The following is a 19,111-nucleotide window of genomic DNA, read 5'->3' on the forward strand; positions in this document are numbered from 1 at the left end:
TATTCAGAGACACTAGTCTATATCACAGTCAACAAGTTTACTTACCTGTTTTTTTATTTATTCATCAAAAATAAGACAAATTCCATGAAATACCGCATTATTCAGTAAATTCAATTTTTATGACTGGATCCTGTGATTCCATCCATGTTTCCAGCATCGCGGAAATCATAGGGCATTACTAATGTAGCAAAGAGTATGATAAGCTTATTCTGAAAGTAAAATATGGGGACATTGTTGTTTATTTACTTAAGCATGGAGTCTTTTCAAGTAGGTGAAAACGTAGTGTTAACTCACCATTCAAAAGACTCAAGCCCCCAGAGCACTGCTGTCTGTTGGACTGCAGAAAGATACTAACTTTTCAGTCTGTTACGTTACTGACTGTACTGACAAACTGTGCTGATTTAGGAAATGTGATGTGACCGATGTGATAAACATGGCACGGCTGGTATAAACACAATTATTCACTGCCACGATCAGCTCTGGTGTGCCGCAGACTCATGCAGTGATGCACAGATCAGCTCTAACATCTGCTTAAAAATCAACCATGCATTTATCATATTAGCACTGCAAAACTAAGAATTAGAATCAGTGTAATGTGATGACATCAGGTGTGGGTGGGTGGCTGGCAGGAAATTTGAAGTAGAATCGGGTAAAGTTCCCTCATCTCTACAGTACAGTGTCCTGGGTCGTCAGTAGCAAACAGTGGATTACAAAGTAATTACACCATTTAATTTTCTTTTTTTAATCCGAGCCATATTCGCCGATACGATATATCTGTGACGGGCTCATATCGGCAAAACTATATATTGGTCAGGCTCTAGTCTGAATAATGTGTATCTCTCAGTTCCTAGTAAAGGTAAGAGTGGATAATGAACCAGGTAAGAGTGAGAGAAATGAGCTGCTGTCATCTGTGATTTTTATCTCTTGTATGTATTTGTATTAGGGCTGTCAAAAATAGCGCGTTAACGGCATTAATTAGTTGTTTGTCGTTAATTACGTCAAATTTTTTAACGCATTTCACGCATGCGCAGTGTGACAAATTATTCAGGTTAGGAAAGTCTCGTCGATCTCTGAATTCTCAAGATAGTAAAAAACAGCGGCGAGCGCCGCGACGAAAACACAGAAGAAGCTTAAGGTTTTACCCCAGTTACTCTCAAATACATTCATGCCAAGCTCGATAAACAGAGATGACTTTGGTAGTTGATACGCTGGAGTTTCTTCTTCCTGTTATAGCAGTGATCCTCAAATCTGGCTCGCGAGTTTCCTGCAGAGTTTAGCGCAGACTCCGATTAAACACACCTGCCTGTGATTTACTAATGATCCTAAAGACACTGATTAGCAAACTCATGCGTGTTTGATTAGGGTTAGAGCTAAACTTCGCAGGAAAGTGGATCTCGCGAGCCAGATTTGAGGATCACTGTGTTATAGCGTCCTGTGTTTCACACTGCGCATGCGCAGAACGCCTACATGCAATGCAGCGAAAATTACAGCTGTTTGGGAAAGCATATGCATTTTTACTTGGTTTTACTGGCACTTGAAGCCTTCAGAACGTGAAAATATCGATCCTTAAGTATTGTGGCAGAGCAAATGAACACCTCCCAAAAACAAGAGTGCCCAGAGGGCTGCTTATGTGATTGTGGCGCATGTTTTTGTTTCTGAGTTCATTCTTTCGAGTTTATCTATCCATAATTTCATAGATATGTGGCTATATTTAACCACTGGTTCACCTAAAACTCTTACACTATCTGTAGTTAAATGGCATGGTTTGATATAGTGCTCAGGTAAATTTAAACTTTTGAAATTCAGAAAAAAAGAACCACATGATGAAACAATACATGAAAATTATGTATCTGTGTCCTGTTATTTATCTTTTGGTATGCATTTCAGAAAAAAAATGGTTAGGATTCAGGTGTAGTGGCAAATAGTGATTAATCCTGATTAATCCACTGAAAATTCTGATTAATTTGATTAAAAATTTTAATCATTTGACAGCCCTAATTTGTATCTAAACTTCATAGTTTTTTTTTTACTTATTAATGACGATTAACTGCAAAGAAAACTGTGTACCAATGATTACATGGAATACATTCACATTTGAGGTTAGATTTTTATTAAAGGTTTAAATATTTGTTTTGAGGCATCAATTTTAGGCTCTTGTTATGTGGTTTTGGATCGATCTGTTTGTGTTACATTATTATTTAATTGTTTGGAATCTTATTAATACAGTCTGGAAAGTCTAATAGAAAGCAGTTTCCTGAGGGCATTGGGTTATGTTCCTCTGGTTTGATAAAGATCAGTGTGGTCTCTGGGCTGGTCACTGTAGATTACTAATGGCCTGTTTGAGGCTTGGCAAGGAATGCAAGTGGGATTCACATGCCATCTTAATCTGCCTTTATTTTTCCCTTGTTCTTATTGTAGATAGCAGGCACTTTTTGTTGTTGTTTGAAATATTTCCTCTGATGTGTGGAATGATGAGAATAAACTGAACTAGTGGTGACTGATAAATTAGAGGATGAGTTCCCAACTGCATATCCAAGAGTAAACAACCCCACCAAAGACTTCAAATGAGCAGATGTCAGTCTACATCACAACTTAAAAGAAAAAATGGAAATGAATTCAACCTAAACCTAAAGGAGGTTTTTGGCAGCATATTAATTAATCACTACGCTTTTAAAAAAACATTGCAGAAACTGAACTAACTTCAGTTTCTTATGTTGTTGTTTTGAAGGACAGAACTTTTTTTCTCTCTCTCTGGTTTCCTATTTATACAATTTAAGCACCAAAGTGCAGAAAACCAACCATGGCACGTCTCTAGAGGCAGCATACTCATTGATTAGTACTATGTATTTGGAAAAGAGACATGCATATCTTAACAGTTCACAAGCTGCACAAACATGCAATGACCATATGGTGCATCTCCAAGGAAAAGCTTTTCAGACAGTCACCCCGGATACCCATAAATACTGAGTCGCTGTTTCCCTGGCCAGTGTGGAGGTGGAGGATTCCAGTTCAATTAATTTCCTGGCTTGACAATCTTGCGGAGTGAAGCCAAGCCTAAACAAGAAGGCTCAAGATCACAAATGATGAAAAGTGCACATTAGGGCTGGGTTAACCTGTTTGTTTTGGTCGGCTAGTATAGGATTTTATGAAGCTGTAGCATTTTATCAGAAGTGCTTTTAGAATAAGAATATATGGCCATGTTGATACAGCAACATAATATGATTGTTAGTTCTGTATTTGAGTCCTTGTTATGGTTCACGAGTTCACATCTACGTATATTAATACCGTAAGTTTATGCGTATTTGGCGTGCTGTCCGGGTGGAGGGCTCCGAGCTCGGGATGTGGCCCGAACCCAGATCTATAAGTGAGGAGAAATGGGGTGGAGGAGGGATGCTGAAAACTGTCAATGAACAGAGATAGGTTCTGCTGTTATTTATACCTTGTCATGAGTTGATTACTGATTGGTCTCCACTTGTGTTAATCAGGTTAATGAACTGCGACTGTTCCTCCCGAACTTTGTTATAAAACAGCATTTATGTTCACATCTCTCTAGTTTGAGGGAGTGACAACTGCATTCTACAACCAAATTCACAGACATACATTTTCTGGACTCACAACCGCATTCTCCGAAAACCCATGCTGTGTGAACGGAACCAGACAGAAAACTTGTTACGTCATACAGAGAGCTGCTCTGCTGCATAAACATGTTGGCTTGCCGTCCACTGCACATTCATACAGATAGTATGAGAGATGCTACTGTAAGTTGCTGTGTGTACAGGAGACATTTCAAGACTCACACCTCTAAGTAAATACGGTTGTAAATCACAAAATCCGACAGTGTGAATGTAGCCTTTATGTGCAACTTCTCAGATTTTCTTTTTAGAGTTTTACCATGCTGACAGTGTGCTATAATAAAAACATTGATCTGATTAGGGATGCACCGAAGTTTCGGCCACCGAAAATTTTCGGCCGAAAATGGCCTTTTCGGTTTTCGGCCGATAGACTTTTATCACCGAAACAACACGGCCGAAATGTTGTGATAACGCAAACAGAAACCGCGACCTGCACGTGCACCTGCAAAGCGCAGACCACGAGCTCCACGCGACATTCACTTCACACCAGTGAGAACATTCTCTCTCTTCGTATTCCTTTATTCGCAGCACTAAAACGTCTCCTAACAAAGAAATTAAGACGGGTCAAGATATAAAAACAAAGAAAAATACAGTCTTATAGAGTCTGTTAGCACACGTCTCACTGAGATCTTGTCGGATCCTCTGCACTTCATCGCGAATGTGCTTGATCCGCGTTATAAAGACCATTAACGTTACTTGGATGCGGAAATAAGGCAGCGCGCACGAGAAATGATCCAGGCCGCGCTGGATGCGGAGAACCCGCGTGGAGACGGAGAAGCGCCAAGCGCAGGAGACAGATCAGAGCGCAGAAAAAAAGACTGGTCTCTGCACCAGATGAGTGGCATGCACCCTCGTTGTCTGATATGTTCAGTTGAATTCTGCAAGAAAGTGCCTCAAATAATAATAATACGTTTGTTCTTATACACACACACAAACATATATACATACATAATATCAGATTGTAGCCATATTTATGTTAGATTTTCTGCTAGATTTCTGCTTTAATTTGATAAAAATGTTTATTTATGCCCTGGCCCTATTTAAATACACTCTCTCAAATATTTCTCAAATGTCAGGCAGATGACAAGCTCAACTGCTCAACAGCTAGATGGTTATCTGTCTGAAGTCCCCATCCCCAGAAGTCATAACAGTCTTGCAAACTGGAGAAGTAATGCACTTTCTAGTCCTACATAGAAAAATTTCAAATGCACTTCACCTAAATGCACTTTGTTTTTATGAGAGAAATGTTCATTTTAAAACCTTTCTGCAGGCCAGTAGGCCTGTACATTATTATTAAATATACACATGAGTGGGATACATTTTTAGTTAGAATTTTATTTTATACTGTGCATTGTTGCAATGTGCTTAATAAATATTTGCATCATTTTTAATTGTGTATTTTTATGTTTTTTTTTTAAATAAGTTATGTAATTGTAATTATCCTTGAAACTTTAATATTAATTTATGCAATTGCAATGTCTTAATTTTAGTAAAGTTAGTACACGGTCATAGCAATAAATGCAATGGTACTAATAATTGGCATAATTTCTTTCGGTGTTTCGGTTTCGGTTTTCGGCCTTGGTTTTCTCTTTTTCGGTTTTCGGTTTCGGCCAAGAATTTTCATTTCGGTGCATCCCTAGATCTGATCTTTGAAGTGTCAGTACTTTAAAGGGGATCAATCTATAAACTGAAACATATCAGCATAGTAAACAAACTTACAAAAAAATAATAATAATAATTTCAAGCACCACCCACACTGACATCAGAGCACTGCATTTGGTTAGTTTTTTTTAGATTATCTGTGCAAACAACCCACTGACTTCTCTTTTGTTATTCTGAAATAATAAGATATATTAACTTATTATATCTACTGAGATAGTGTGGTGGACGTGGGTTCAGAACAAGCAATTAAACCAAGTGTTACTTTCTTTCCTACTTGCTGTAAGCACACTGAGGAATGTAACTGCGCCTCCAAAGGCTGAATGTTGGCCTAGCAGCCTGGAAAACCTCAGCTGAACAATGTGAGTCCTGAGCCTGGGGTTCACTCAAGCACACAATGGACTCTTTGTCTGCATTCTTGCAGCTCGCTGGGATGCTTTGTACACTATGCCAACTCACTGGGGCCTGCGTGAGCATCCGGTGCTGTTCGCCTGGGCTATGGCTAAACCAGCCTCCCCAACTCTGAGTGCAGCAGTCGGGTGAGACACCTGTGTCAGCGCTCTTCGTTTCATACATGGAGATGCTAGCATGGTTTTACCCGTCCATAAACTGCTACTTTGGGTACTAAACAGAGTATGTAGATAAGGTATGCTAAAGATAAAAGGGTTTGTTTGTCTTGGATCTTCTGAAAACTAGAAATTGAAACCTATAACTCGCTTCGATTTACACCAGACAGTCCATGAAATGGTCCCTTTCTTAATCGCCTCTAGTTTTAACATTTATCACTCACTTAATTCCAAACTTGTGAAATGTTTGACTATTCCTGTTTGAAATCAGATACCGTTGAAGGCAAGTGGTTAAGCTGGTGAGACTTTTTCAGACAAAGTCAGAAGAGTTCCTCCTGTGGTTTGGACTCCAAAATCCCAACTGGATGTAGGGATTTTTTTTACAATAATGAGACTTTATGTCCCCCTAGATGGATGGAGTGTTTATGTAAACACACACACATATTAAACTGATTTTAAAGATCTGAAGGTTTTGCTTTAGATGTTTGGAACAGAGACATGGTTTTAGTCAAAGCTAGATTGGCCTGCTTGGCCAAGACCTTATCCACTGACCTGCTGTGTCAGTACTATTGCATGCCAGTACATGTAGTTCCAGTACACGTACTTAGTTATAAACAAGACTGAAGTTTGTGTAATATTACATACTTGATATCAGTTTAAAAGCTACACATGCAAGGCACAGGACTGTTAGGATTTAAATCATGTTCTCTCTTTCTCTCTCTCTCCAGAAAAAAGCCAAAGGTGCAGAGCTGTTTGAACAGATCATGTATCACCTGGACGTTGTCGAGAAGGATTACTTTGGCCTGCGCTTCATGGATTCAGCCCAAGTCCCGGTAAGAGCAAAAGGATTTCTAGATGGTGTGTGCAAGATGTGCTTTGACATGTCAGCTGATTCGATCTGATTGATGGGCCTACTATGTTTAAATAGTCAAATAATTTAACACTTGCTCTCCTCCAGTGTGAATGGTTTGCATCATGATTAAACCAGAACACTTCTGTCATAATATGCAATGAACATACATTGCAGAAAGCTTTGTGGAAACATATTTTCCAAAGCTACATGCAAATAAGGAGTACTACAGCATTTCACAGAGTAAATTTGCAGGGGAGTTGGGTAGAGGTGGGGGGTGGGGTTACTAAAATGTATGCAGGCAGTGACTGGTAGCCAGTTAAGTGAGTCAAAGAGAGTTGTAACATGCATTGCACTCTCGATCTGATGTTGTATGCCAATCCTCTGGGTGGTCTTCGTGATGTGATATGAGTCAAACACAACTCCCAGAATTCCTGTCTGTTTGGATGCTGTTTTTATTGCGATGCCTATCTTAATTGTTCTAGTTTTGGTGAATTTCCAGCTTGCATTGTAGATGCATTGTTACTGCACAGTCAGTAAAAATCGGGAGCTTTTCCTCAATCACATCTTCACACATTTTCTGATGATTTTCCAGTAGCAACCATCATTTAATAATTTCTGTTCAACTTATTAAAATCAACTTCAGTACGCACATTCTGATAAACTTTATTTATTGACAGCTATTTACCTTTATATTATGTTGATAAAATATTGAATCTGCAAAGAGCAGCAGACAGAGCTCAGAAAAGTGCAGAGTCTTATGTGAAAGAGGGAGGGAAGAGCGTGTGAGGAATGTGTGGGAGAAATCGAGACACTCTATTCTTCCATCAGCATGAGTGCCTCCACTCTCCCTCCCTCCCTCCACATTGTTCATGCATCACCCCATTAGAGCGGCCCAGCTCAATAGATGGGACAGAATTTTCTAGTGTTTCCAAACCGGAGAATTAAAACGCTTTTTGCCCACCAGGCAAAGTGACTGATGAATTACCATTTTACCTTTTTTTTTTTTTTTTTTTTTACCAGACATGTTGTTAAATGTAATAATGTCTTGAATAAAAAGTTTGTTTAATATTTTATGTAGAAAACTTAAGGTTCTCCACATTCTCAAACATGTGACATGTTTCATATTCTTACATTTGCAGCACTGGCTTGATGTCACCAAAAGCATCAAAAAGCAAGTCAAAAGTGAGTAAAATGCTGTTCTTACTACTGAACTCAGTTCATGGTAGATGGTGTTTTGGACATGTTTGATAAGATGAGCAACTTTAAGGCCTAATACAATGCACTTAAGCATTCCTTCATACATAATTAACCGTGACACTCTGTTCTAAACCTTGTGGGCTGCTTTGCATTGTGTTATCTAGGTAGGCAGCTCACAAGTCTGGGGAACAGAGCAACATTTTCCTTCATGCTCACAGAAATAGCTGTTTGTATAAGGTTAAAGCTTTACTATGTCTGTGAAGGGCTGTTAATGATTTTCATGAAACTCATTTACATGAGTTTCATCACTTGCATGACGTTTCTTTCTAAAATTCCATTTCTGTTCTGCAATCTTTAGCACCAATTATTTTTTACTCCACAAGCTGTACACTTGTGCACTATAAACTTAATTTTTAGTAAGGCATTTTGCATTGTTGACCAAATCTGTTATGTTCTCATACTTTTGGCTTGTTTTAGTTGGACCACCGTATTGCCTCCATATGAGAGTAAAGTTCTACTCCTCAGAGCCCAACAACTTACACGAGGAGCTAACAAGGTACATCCTGTTTATACTAGGGTTGGGCTGATAGACTATGCTATTGTCCATCGTTGATGGCTGATAGACAACATTGTGATAACCCAACTCCCCCCCCCTCCCGAATGCACGACTGCTTTTTAGTTTGAGGATCTACAAATCATTTGCCATCGTCCTCAGTCATCTCTCCTTTCACAGTGTCTACAGCGGACTCAAAGGTTGTTGTGTAGTGCCGTCACATCAGCTAAAGACTGTCCACACTAGACACGACTAATTGACTGTTGAAAATCATTAGAATTTTGTGCAAGCGCGTCATAAATAGAATGCAGCATCAGTTTACTGTGAGGCATTTGTGGTGTCATGTCATGCTGCATTCAGTGTAGACAGCATCACTGATTATACTGAGTTCTATTGACTGATCTATATATAATGAAACTGTATCATAGATTTTGTCGCACCGCTCTCATCCGGTGTAGACATTTCCCTTATAAGGATTCACGCTTTGGGCACACCTCACCCAATCCCCACCAAACCCATTCTCACTGTAGACATCATCCAACCCTAGCTTATACCATTACAAATTTACTAATATTCAAGCAACTGTTGCACTCACTGCTTTCATCTTCATTATCTCTTGTAGGTACCTTTTTGTACTACAGCTAAAACAGGATATTCTCAGTGGCAAGTAAGTGAAGTTATTTTGAATCGTCTTGAATGATAAAAATGAATGACATTTGTCTGCTTATTATTTAAATGTTGGCTTACATGAAATTAAATGTGTTTTTGACGAATGCGTTGTCTACATTGATGCAACTTAAATCGTAAACATCCAATTGCCCTAAAAAAGCTGTTTGGATGTATTGTTGCAGAAACCTTCTATATCAGACGCAATTTGTGAATGTCTCACTGCAATGGAAAAAAAAAAAACGTGTTTTATAAACCTTACATTTCTGATGACTTTATCCAAATACATTGTGATCACCTTGGTTCCAGGTTAGAGTGCCCATTCGACACAGCAGTGGAGTTGGCTGCATATGCTTTACAAGGTGAGTGATAGAACTGTATGTTTCTTGAAATCAAATCAAAATATGTGACTTAAAATTTCAAAAGATGGGTGTTGGTACTTTTTTTTTTTTTTTCATAAAGCTTCCTGTACTTGCCAGAAATACATGTATTTGTTTAAAAATACAGTAAAACAATAATGTTGTGAAATATGAAAGCATATGTTTCTAATGTAAGTGTATTATATGATGTTTGTTATGGCCAAGCTGAATTTTCAATAGCCATTAATTCTGCCATCTTGGAGAATATCCACTGGATGCATGCTGTTCTGTGTCAGCTGCATTACGCCTGATCTGTTTTCTACGTCGTTGTGATTTGATCTGAATTGAAACAGTGTCGGCATGTCACAGCTGACATTGTTGAATAAAATTGTGTTTTTATGCACAAAAAGTATTTTCATAGCTTTGTATAACAAATAAATGGCATCTCATTTGTGTGGGTCTGAAAGAAAGGCTCCTAATCCCCCTGTCCCTACTGTGCATTGATCTTCTAAATAAGCACAGCACTCTGCTTTCATTTAGAAATTTTTTAATGCTGTTTTGGAAACAGTCATGTGATCAAGTTTTGAGGGTCATTTCCTGCTGGGGAACAACTTGAACCGAGTTGTAACATTATGACAAAAGGCGCAACCACAATATTTTTCTAAAGCGAAACTGGTACAGTTCAGGCCATGATGGAGCATTCTGTCATTTTTATACCAAAAAAATTCAGTTGAATTCTGCCTCTTTTTTTTTTTTTTTTTTTTTTTTTTTACCTGTGGAACCTTTATCTTTCAGCTGAATTGGGTGATTGTGACCCTGCTGAGCACGGACTTGACCTGGTGTCAGAATTCCGCTTCATCCCAAACCAGACGGAAGATATGGAAGCATCCATCTACAACATGTGGAAGGAGTGCAGGTATAAATAAGGGAGCTCATACCATAAAACGCACCTCTTATCCACACATGGTGACTCCTTTTAAGTAAGCGTTTAGAGAGGTAATCTAAATGTAAAGCAGGTGAATGAATGTCAATGTGTGGGTCATCACCTCTGACTCTTCCTGGATCTCTCCTGTCTACTCAGGCAAAGCTCTTCTGTTGACACTGAACAATTTGTATGTGATTTATGACCCATCACTGTAGCCTCGACAAGTTGTAATCTACAGCAGATGTGCAGCAGCTTGGGATGTTTCAATTTCTTTAAATGTTTCTTTACCCTGTTCTATGCTGATGTCGCAGGGGTCAGACGCCAGCACAAGCTGAGATAAACTACCTAAATAAGGCCAAATGGCTGGAGATGTATGGAGTGGACATGCATATGGTCAAGGTATGCATTTGAAACATGCAAGAGTTTGTTAAAATCAGGAACTTGAGGGGGACTCTCTTCAATCCGGATATATCCAGAAACTTATCTGTTCTTTATGTTGTCGTCTCCTCCAGGCACGAGACGGAAATGAATACAGCCTAGGTCTGACCCCCACCGGAGTGCTTGTGTTTGAGGGGGAAACTAAGATTGGCCTGTTTTTCTGGTAAGTACTCCCTCCCCAGCTCTTGATGACTTGAAGTGTGTCGTTTCTACATCACTACAAGTTACAAAAATGAAGAAGCTACAATACATTTTTCTAATCGTTGAATGGGTTTAAGTAAAATATTCTGAGATACATTATTTATGCATCCGTTTGTTCTGAATGGATCTACTAAAGCAGTAATCCCCAAGAAGTCAAGGTTTACATTGAATTCATGACAGCTAAGGGGCATTGTTAATGTTGTTTAGTTTTGCTAAAGAAAAACCCTTAGCTTTTATAAATGCACTGTAAACCATTGCTTCAATATAAAATGGTTATTCCATAGATGTAACAATGTTTCACAAAATAAAGCAAAGCAATAAAATGTAATGATATTAAAAAAAACATTCTTTGTCAAACAGTGTAGTTCCTCAGAAATGGTTGTGGTTGCAAAAAAGTGGTTGCCGAGCAACAACTTTGAATGCGGCTTAACCAATCAGAATCATGGACTGGAACTGTCCATTTCATAAAGTGCGCATTTTATTTGTGCAGGTCTTAAATGTTCTAAAGATCCTTGAATTTAATAATAATAAAAAAAACTCACTCAGACACACTTCATCATTAACCACTTGTTAACCATTTAGTAACATTTTCAGTATTTGTCCTCCAGCTGTCATACTTCAGTACATGCAATGACAGTGGCCATTTTATCTAACGCAAACTGGTTGTCTGCACAGGCCCAAGATCACGCGTCTGGACTTTAAGAAAAGCAAACTCACCCTGGTGGTAGTGGAGGATGATGAACAGGTAATGCAGGAGACAGAAGAGGTAAAGACACATCTCAACATCACATGCATGCTCACATACAGGTTTATGCTAAAAATTGCAATTTTACAGTTAACATTTGATGTGAAGCATGTGTTTTTGTGCATCCCAGAAAAACTGCTTTGTTGTTGTTGTTTTTTTTTTTTTTTTAAGTTTTGTATGTGCTCTTGCTGAGGCTTGTCATCTCTCGAGCTTGAGTTAATAAGTAACAGTCTCCCTTCAGGCATGCCTGGCCTCTGAAACACTTCACACTGTATAAAGCACTGAAGCTGTGAATGTGTGGACAGAGCTGCCCATCACTCTGTTACGTTTGAAACTACAATAACAATGTCAGTCATGGCATATGATGGTGTCAGACAGTCAGCTAACATGTATTTTATGGGGCTTGTGCTTGGTGCACAGCAGTATGGGTTTCTGTTGAGTCTGGAAGTCTGTTCTAATTAATTCCGTTTAATTCATTACCCATCATCCGCATTAATTCGTTCAGTTGACTGTGACCAGTAATCTGTTGTTTGTTGCAGAAAAGCGCACCCATATGATGTTATTAGTAGTCTCTGTCATGTATAAGATTGTACAAGTTCTCCTTTCATTTACATTTATATTTAGTAATTTAGCAGACTTCCAAATGAGGACAATATAAGCAATAAAATCCAACAAAAGAGCAGTGCGATGCTAGTGCTATAACAAGTCCCAGTTAGGCCAACGCAGTACACACAGCAAGGTTTATATATATATAAGGGAATACGTTTTATGTAGTGCTTCGTGTTTTCGTTTCACCACTGAATGGGATCCTCATATTGTGGAATACATGGCTACAGCAAGAACTGTTCCCACTCGTCTCGGCTGGACTCGGCAATCATCGCTGAAGAACTGGCTCAGCCTTTTCCGACGAGTGGGCATTGCATCCTCTTAATCGTTGGTGACGGCAGCTGCATCCGCACCACTCGCATCAAGAAAATGTTCTGATAATGTTCAAAAAAGTTTTTTCTTACTTCTCTCATGTTTTCATCGAGAAACCTGAGATGTTTGTGCCGAGGGTCTAGGGCAGATGCGAGAAGATGAGTTTTCACTGCATTCTCCAAGTTAGCGGTGTTTATTCGTTGCTTGAGAGATGCCACAACAAGGTCACTTTCTGTGATCCTCCACGGAATATTTGAAGTACTGTAGAAGACCGCGGTTCTTAGGGGCCGTTCACATATTATATATTATATATATATTGCGTCTTTTTTGCACTCAAGTTCGTTATTTCCAATGTAGGCGTGCGGTATGCGCGCTTATAATGGAAGCGACGCGGCCGCGATGCGCACGGCACGCGGTGCGACGCGCCCGTTTTTTCCAGGCGCTTCCGCACAGCATTGAGTTAAAAACATCTCAACTCTTCAGAATGCTGCAAGCACACCGTGGGTCATGTGACAAGAACTAACCATTCAGCTTCATCCTTTCCCATAACCACGTTGAAAGCTCATCCAAGATGAAGGAACAGCTGATCATAGCTGTATATGGATTGCCATTTTGAAATAAATTTAGTAGCAGAGCTACTGAAAACGATTTTTTTTTGTGCTACAAATCCATTTATCCTTTGCTGAAATTTCTGCGTCTTAATGGAGAGAGCGCGTCATTGTTGCTTGGCAATGGCAGACGACTCATGAGCGCTTCTGCCCAAGCGCTTTGGAAAGAAGGAGAAAGCGGCGCACATAGTGTTTTTTTTTTTTTTTCTTTTTTTTTTTTTGCGAAATTCGATTATCATTTTTATTTATAGAATAATTAGAGCAGAACGAATATTCGAATGTTCGACTATACTACTTTACATAAGCAGTAACTGAAATTGCATTTTTTTTTAAAGGAATATATATATATGTGTATGTGTATATGTAATTTTCTTTTTTTTTTTTTACCACATTGTACTACCCTGTAAACATGCACAAGTCCTTTGTTCTGAAATTCTAGTTAGGACCCCCCACCCAGAAAATCATATAGTCTTAGTTGCATATATAGCTAAATGGCAGATTCGTTTTGGCAGTTTGGAAAAATTTGTGTACTCTTAAAGATAACTTTGTCTAGCAAAGTCAAATAAATGTCTGTTAATAATGTAATGAAGGTGTAACATTTCCCAGTGGTTAAGCCCAATATGTTCTCAACAACTTTTGTTATCATGTTCTTGATTTTAAAATTGTATGCCTTCTTTATTCCTTTTGTAACACCAGAGAACAAATTAGTAGTACATTGCTCATCCATTTTGACCTCTGTTGTAGGGGAAAGAACAGGAGCACACGTTTGTTTTCCGCATGGACCATCCGAAAGCTTGCAAGCACCTGTGGAAGTGTGCCGTAGAGCACCATGCCTTCTTCCGCCTACGTGGCCCAGTCCAGAAGAGTTCAGCCCGCTCTGGGTTCATACGCATGGGCTCACGTTTCAGATACAGGTAAGTTTTTCTAGAGTTCATTAGTCATTCATCCTTCAAGAGTGGCATATAATAAAACGGTGGTAAAAAAAAACCCTACAGACTTGGGAGAAACAAACTTAGCACACACTAATGGCTCGTGAATACAGTACGATATGCATTTATGTTTCATGGCAGTGCCCAACAAGCATTGTGGAGGCAAGTTTTGCATGACCAAGCACCACTAAAATCTATTTGAGATTACTTGGTTTTGTTGGAAGCAGCCACATAATGTTTCCTATCATTTGGCAATTGTGTAATAATAATTTTCTGGATTTAATTTATTTGAAGCTCTTAAAAGCTTTACATCTCTACTTTTGCATCTGCAGTGGCTTCGGTAGAGGCTGGTGTTCTCTTTTGATTTTGGTATAAATCCTTTCTAATCATGCCCAGTGGTCAGCTGAAAGTTATTTACTTTTTTCCTGGTTTGAGACAAGACCTCCTGTTTTTCATAGGTCCTAACAATATCTTCTGGCAAGTTGTAAAAAAAATGGTCTAGTCTAGGCGTTTCTCTCTGTGTGTGTGTGTTGGTTGTACTAACTATGGAACTGTATCTTATCTCCAGCTGCCAGCCTGGAGCTTTGACACTGTCCAGTTCAGCTCCCTATTGGCCAGGCTTTTTATTTGCCTGCACTTAATTTAGGACTTATCCTTGCTCCAGAACTAACCTTTATTTACGTCAATGAATTCACTTATCTTTGATTTCCCCTGTGTGTGTCTCTTTTTGTTGTTGTTGTTGTTGTTAAATTGTTTGCTAATGCTGGTTGGGCTGGTTATCGTCCAAAGAACAGTGGCTTTTCTCTTTCAGAAAACATTAGACTTTCATTGCACTAAACCTGTAAAAGTAAATGCCTGCCGTCTTATCAAGTCAGCAGGGATTTATCAAGGTTTTTTATTAATGTTTATTTTATTTGTGGGAAGCGGGAAGACAGAATATCAGACAACTAAGGCCAACAAAGCTAGACGATCTTCCTCGTTTGAAAGAAGACCAAGTCGGCGTTACTCTAGAAGGACCATGCAGAACAGAGGTAAGAGAATCTGTCCTGTGTTGTCTTGGGGGATTAATATATATATATATATATATATATATATATATATATATAATGGTAATTAGTTAATGGTAGTAATAAGTAATAAGTTAATAAGTAATGGTCCAATTAGTTACAGTGAACCAGATATTTTTGTGCAGTCTTTTGTCCATTTTTTTCTACTTGCTACTAATTTTAATCTAATCACTTTTTGTTTTTAGCAACTCCTTTTTCAAATAGTTAACTTGCTTTAGTGCTTTGAGTCATTTTGAAGCCCCAACACTGATTCACTTCCATGTTCATTATTCTGTTGTTACTTCAGCTTTCTGATCTTACATAATAAAATGTGTATTTTTTGTTTCCTCGCAGGTCCTAACAAATTTTCAGAGTAAGTATTTTACATTTCTGCATTGTGCAATGAAATTCTTATGGCTCTCATATGTTGATGAGGTGACTTCCTGTTTCAACATAAGTCTTAAAGTATATGCCATTTGAAAGCACACAAACACATTGTTCAGAGCTGTTCAGAGCTTCTGTGGACTCAGTTGTGTCTTACCAGTAGCTTACCAGTGTATATTAGTTGCTATAGATGATGTATGTATAAATGATGAATGATTTTATGACCAGAGCCTTTTAGGCTTTGAGAGGTGCTTTTCTACATTATTATTTTATAAGTACAATAATTGTAAAATCATTGTGCTTTACAGAGGTGCTTTCAAACAATGATTTTTATTTTGAGCTGTTTTAAGCATGATTTGAATGTAATATAAGTCATAGTGGTTCCCAACAACGTTCCTGGAGACCCCCCCCCCCCCACCAACACTGCACAACTTGCATCTCTCCTTTGTCTTACAAACCCAATTCAGGTCTTGGAGTCTCTACTAATGAGCTGATGATCTGAATCAGGTGTGTTTGATTTAGGTGACAAGGAAAACAGTGTTGGGGGCCTCCAGGAACGTGGTTGGGAACCACTTATATAAGACATTAAGTAATACTACTACTGTTTTTCATTCTTATTCCAGGGACAAAGTGCATCACTAGTCTGTCAGCTCAAGCACATGTTGTCAGACTGAGTGTTCCACTTTAGTCTTAAAAGATTGTGATGCAGCTGGTGTTGATGTTTCAGATGTGAACAGCATCATGTGTAGGCACTTTTGTGGTGCTGATTTATGGGGAATTTTCAAGACTATAAGGAGTCTTGAAAATTCCCCATAAATCAGCACCACAAAAGTGGCTACACAATGCATGCACAATGCATAGTCACTAAATGACTAATGCATTACTGTATTAGTCACAGCATAAGTATTATTGTTTTACTCCTTGTATTTCTAAAGATCTGGTCACATGCTGAAATAACATCAGCAATGTCTTTGCTCATCATGATGTAGTGTTGGTTTGACTTGATCACATTTTCTGGTCACCTCTATAAGGACCATCTTTGTGCTGCCTACTGAAGTCAGTCAACAGTAGCTCATAAACCCTGTTATTAGTTTTAATATCACTTGCATTTTCTTCTCGTTCCACAGTAACCACAATAACGGAGTGAGCCCAAGATTAGAAACAAAGGTAAAACCTTCTTGCTGTTATACAAAAATACAGATAATACTGATAATACCAGTAATAAGAAACTTCAGCGGTGCCATCACAGCAATTAATAACGTATTAAAATATATTACAATAGAAAATACTTATTTAAAATTTCACAAATATAAAAAATTTATAGTTTTTCATCAAATTAAATGCAGCCGTGGTGAGCATAAGAGACTAAAAGAAATGTCTTACACATCCCAAACTTTTGAAACAATTTCATGACACAATTTTAATAATATAAATAATTATATTATTAAAAATAAAAGAAACATGACCGCATACATTTGATCACCCCTTTGGTTATAACTATGAATGAGTCTGCAAGTTTATTACTTGGTGTATATACTGCTTATTTAGCTCATTTGGTTTGAAAGGCTGTTTTGCTTTGAGTTTTTGCAGTACCTTAAAGCATCCCACATGCTTTTTTCCTCAGCCCTTCCAAACACGGCCTCCCTGGTCCGGTATGCCTGTGGTCAGCAGCCCACCCTCTGCACCAGGCCCTATGGAAATCGAAACCCTCCCCAGGAGCCCCGGAGGCAGCCAATCGGACAAGAGGAGGTGAGCTTCTCACAATTTTAATGCAATAAGACCTCTAAGCAGGTTAATCTGATTCCCTGCTGTTACTTCAGGCCCCCACACAGCCAGTTAACATCTCTTTGGCAGAGTGCAGCACTTGTATAAATGATATATTTGGGCTGTTGGATGCTGCTGCTGCTGTGTTGGTGAGCTGGTGTGAGGTTGTGGTGCTGGCTGGTGACTGGTGCTGAAGGTGCTTCATGCTGTTTAACTTTGACGTTGAGCAGATGGCTGCTTCAGCACAGGAGAAAACGCCTGCTGGGCTGACAATAACAAACTCTCTCTTGACATGAAATGCCTTTCTCTCCTGCTCTCTTTTTTTCCCTCCTTGCTTTGCCTCCCAAGGGGTATTATTGTGCTGTGCAGAGCTTTTCCTTAAACTTGAAATATTGAAATTAAACCAGACGGCGGTGTGGGATTATCGTGTCAGTGTTGGATATCTTGGTCTGTCTTATGAAAATGTGATCCTCGTTTCTTAATGTTATAGATCTTTTTTTGTCTAAACTTTGTTTTAGTCTGATGTTCTGAAACCCCAGTGGCCTTTTCATAAGGCAAGGTATGTACACTCCTGTTTTCAAGCCTTCATAGACTTGCTTCAACCAATCAGTGCATTTCTGAGGGGGTCTTTGTGATCGGCTTTGGATCAGTTATTTTTTCCTTTGGCTGGGCAAATCGGTATCTGCATTCTGCATCAGTTCTTGATTCTAGTCCAAACCATTCAACTCAATCAGTGGGGTAGAGCGGTGATCTCAGCTGGGTAAATTGAATAGTGGGGTATTACACCAAGCTGAAATTGTCAACTTTCTTGTTTTGGTTTTGGCTTTGTGACTGTCCTGTCCTGTCCGGTCTTCTCCTTCATCAAAACTGAAAATAATACAGATAGTCTCAGTACTACACTAGTACCTTTCCTTGATGAGTTAAAGATGAAATCAACAGTCAGACAGTTGAACATCCCTTTCTGATGACCGTTTCTAACTTAACCAAACACACAACCCCCTGTCTAAACTAGTAAATAGACTTAAATACTTTAAAATTCCTCTTTTCTTGTCACCTTACATCTGTCTTACCATCTGCTTTCCCATGTCCTTGCTATTTTTTATAATAAAAGTAACAATTATTTTATCTAATTAATTTAATTTATTACTAGTAATTTTAAATAGGAATAATAATATTTAATTGGTATCATTAAAATATATAATTAATGGTAATAATTAATATTATTAGTAAAAATGTAAATTTTGCGTCACAATGATTAATACATGAATAGTAAGCTTTTAAAATAATTGTACAATGGCTGTACAACTGTTTCAAACTAATTACACCATGAATCAAGAAGTCATTTTGCTTTTATATTTAATGTTTCTTAATGAATTTTGCTAAATATAAAAATCACATTACATTTGTGTATCATTAACAATGCTCACGAAAAAAAAAATAATCTTACAGAATCTTACAGATATCGATTCTTATGCCCAGTGATGCGATGTTTGTATATTTCAAAAATGTCTATGATGCGATTACGATTTGATTTATATTGATTGATATATCGATATTTTGATTTTAAACAACCATCTACAGTTTTATTAAACAAATGCAACCAAAATATATAACATGAACATTTTATATGAAATTTTCACATTGTATACTTCAATTGGGACATTCACA

General features: G+C 38.3%; 1 protein-coding gene across 6 annotated transcripts in view; it reads left to right on the top strand.

Annotated features, from left to right (window-relative positions):
• The window catches only part of LOC127965180 (band 4.1-like protein 5), a 36,320-nt gene that overhangs the window by 4,086 nt on the left and 13,123 nt on the right, over window positions 1-19,111 (top strand). For 5 of the 6 annotated variants that reach the window (XM_052565835.1, XM_052565839.1, XM_052565837.1 and 2 more), the window contains exons 3-16: window positions 6,586-6,690; window positions 7,850-7,892; window positions 8,385-8,463; window positions 9,083-9,127; window positions 9,436-9,488; window positions 10,281-10,401; window positions 10,722-10,809; window positions 10,923-11,011; window positions 11,725-11,815; window positions 14,065-14,234; window positions 15,174-15,280; window positions 15,650-15,668; window positions 16,807-16,846; window positions 17,304-17,428. In XM_052565835.1, coding sequence (XP_052421795.1) covers window positions 6,586-6,690; window positions 7,850-7,892; window positions 8,385-8,463; window positions 9,083-9,127; window positions 9,436-9,488; window positions 10,281-10,401; window positions 10,722-10,809; window positions 10,923-11,011; window positions 11,725-11,815; window positions 14,065-14,234; window positions 15,174-15,280; window positions 15,650-15,668; window positions 16,807-16,846; window positions 17,304-17,428 — 1,175 coding nt within the window. The remainder of the gene's footprint in view (window positions 1-6,585; window positions 6,691-7,849; window positions 7,893-8,384; window positions 8,464-9,082; window positions 9,128-9,435; window positions 9,489-10,280; window positions 10,402-10,721; window positions 10,810-10,922; window positions 11,012-11,724; window positions 11,816-14,064; window positions 14,235-15,173; window positions 15,281-15,649; window positions 15,669-16,806; window positions 16,847-17,303; window positions 17,429-19,111) is intronic. The other variant, XM_052565836.1, reaches the window with a different exon arrangement.

The sequence above is a fragment of the Carassius gibelio genome, chromosome B9, assembly GCF_023724105.1.
Source record: "Carassius gibelio isolate Cgi1373 ecotype wild population from Czech Republic chromosome B9, carGib1.2-hapl.c, whole genome shotgun sequence".
In the NCBI taxonomy this organism is placed as follows: Eukaryota; Metazoa; Chordata; class Actinopteri; order Cypriniformes; family Cyprinidae; genus Carassius; species Carassius gibelio.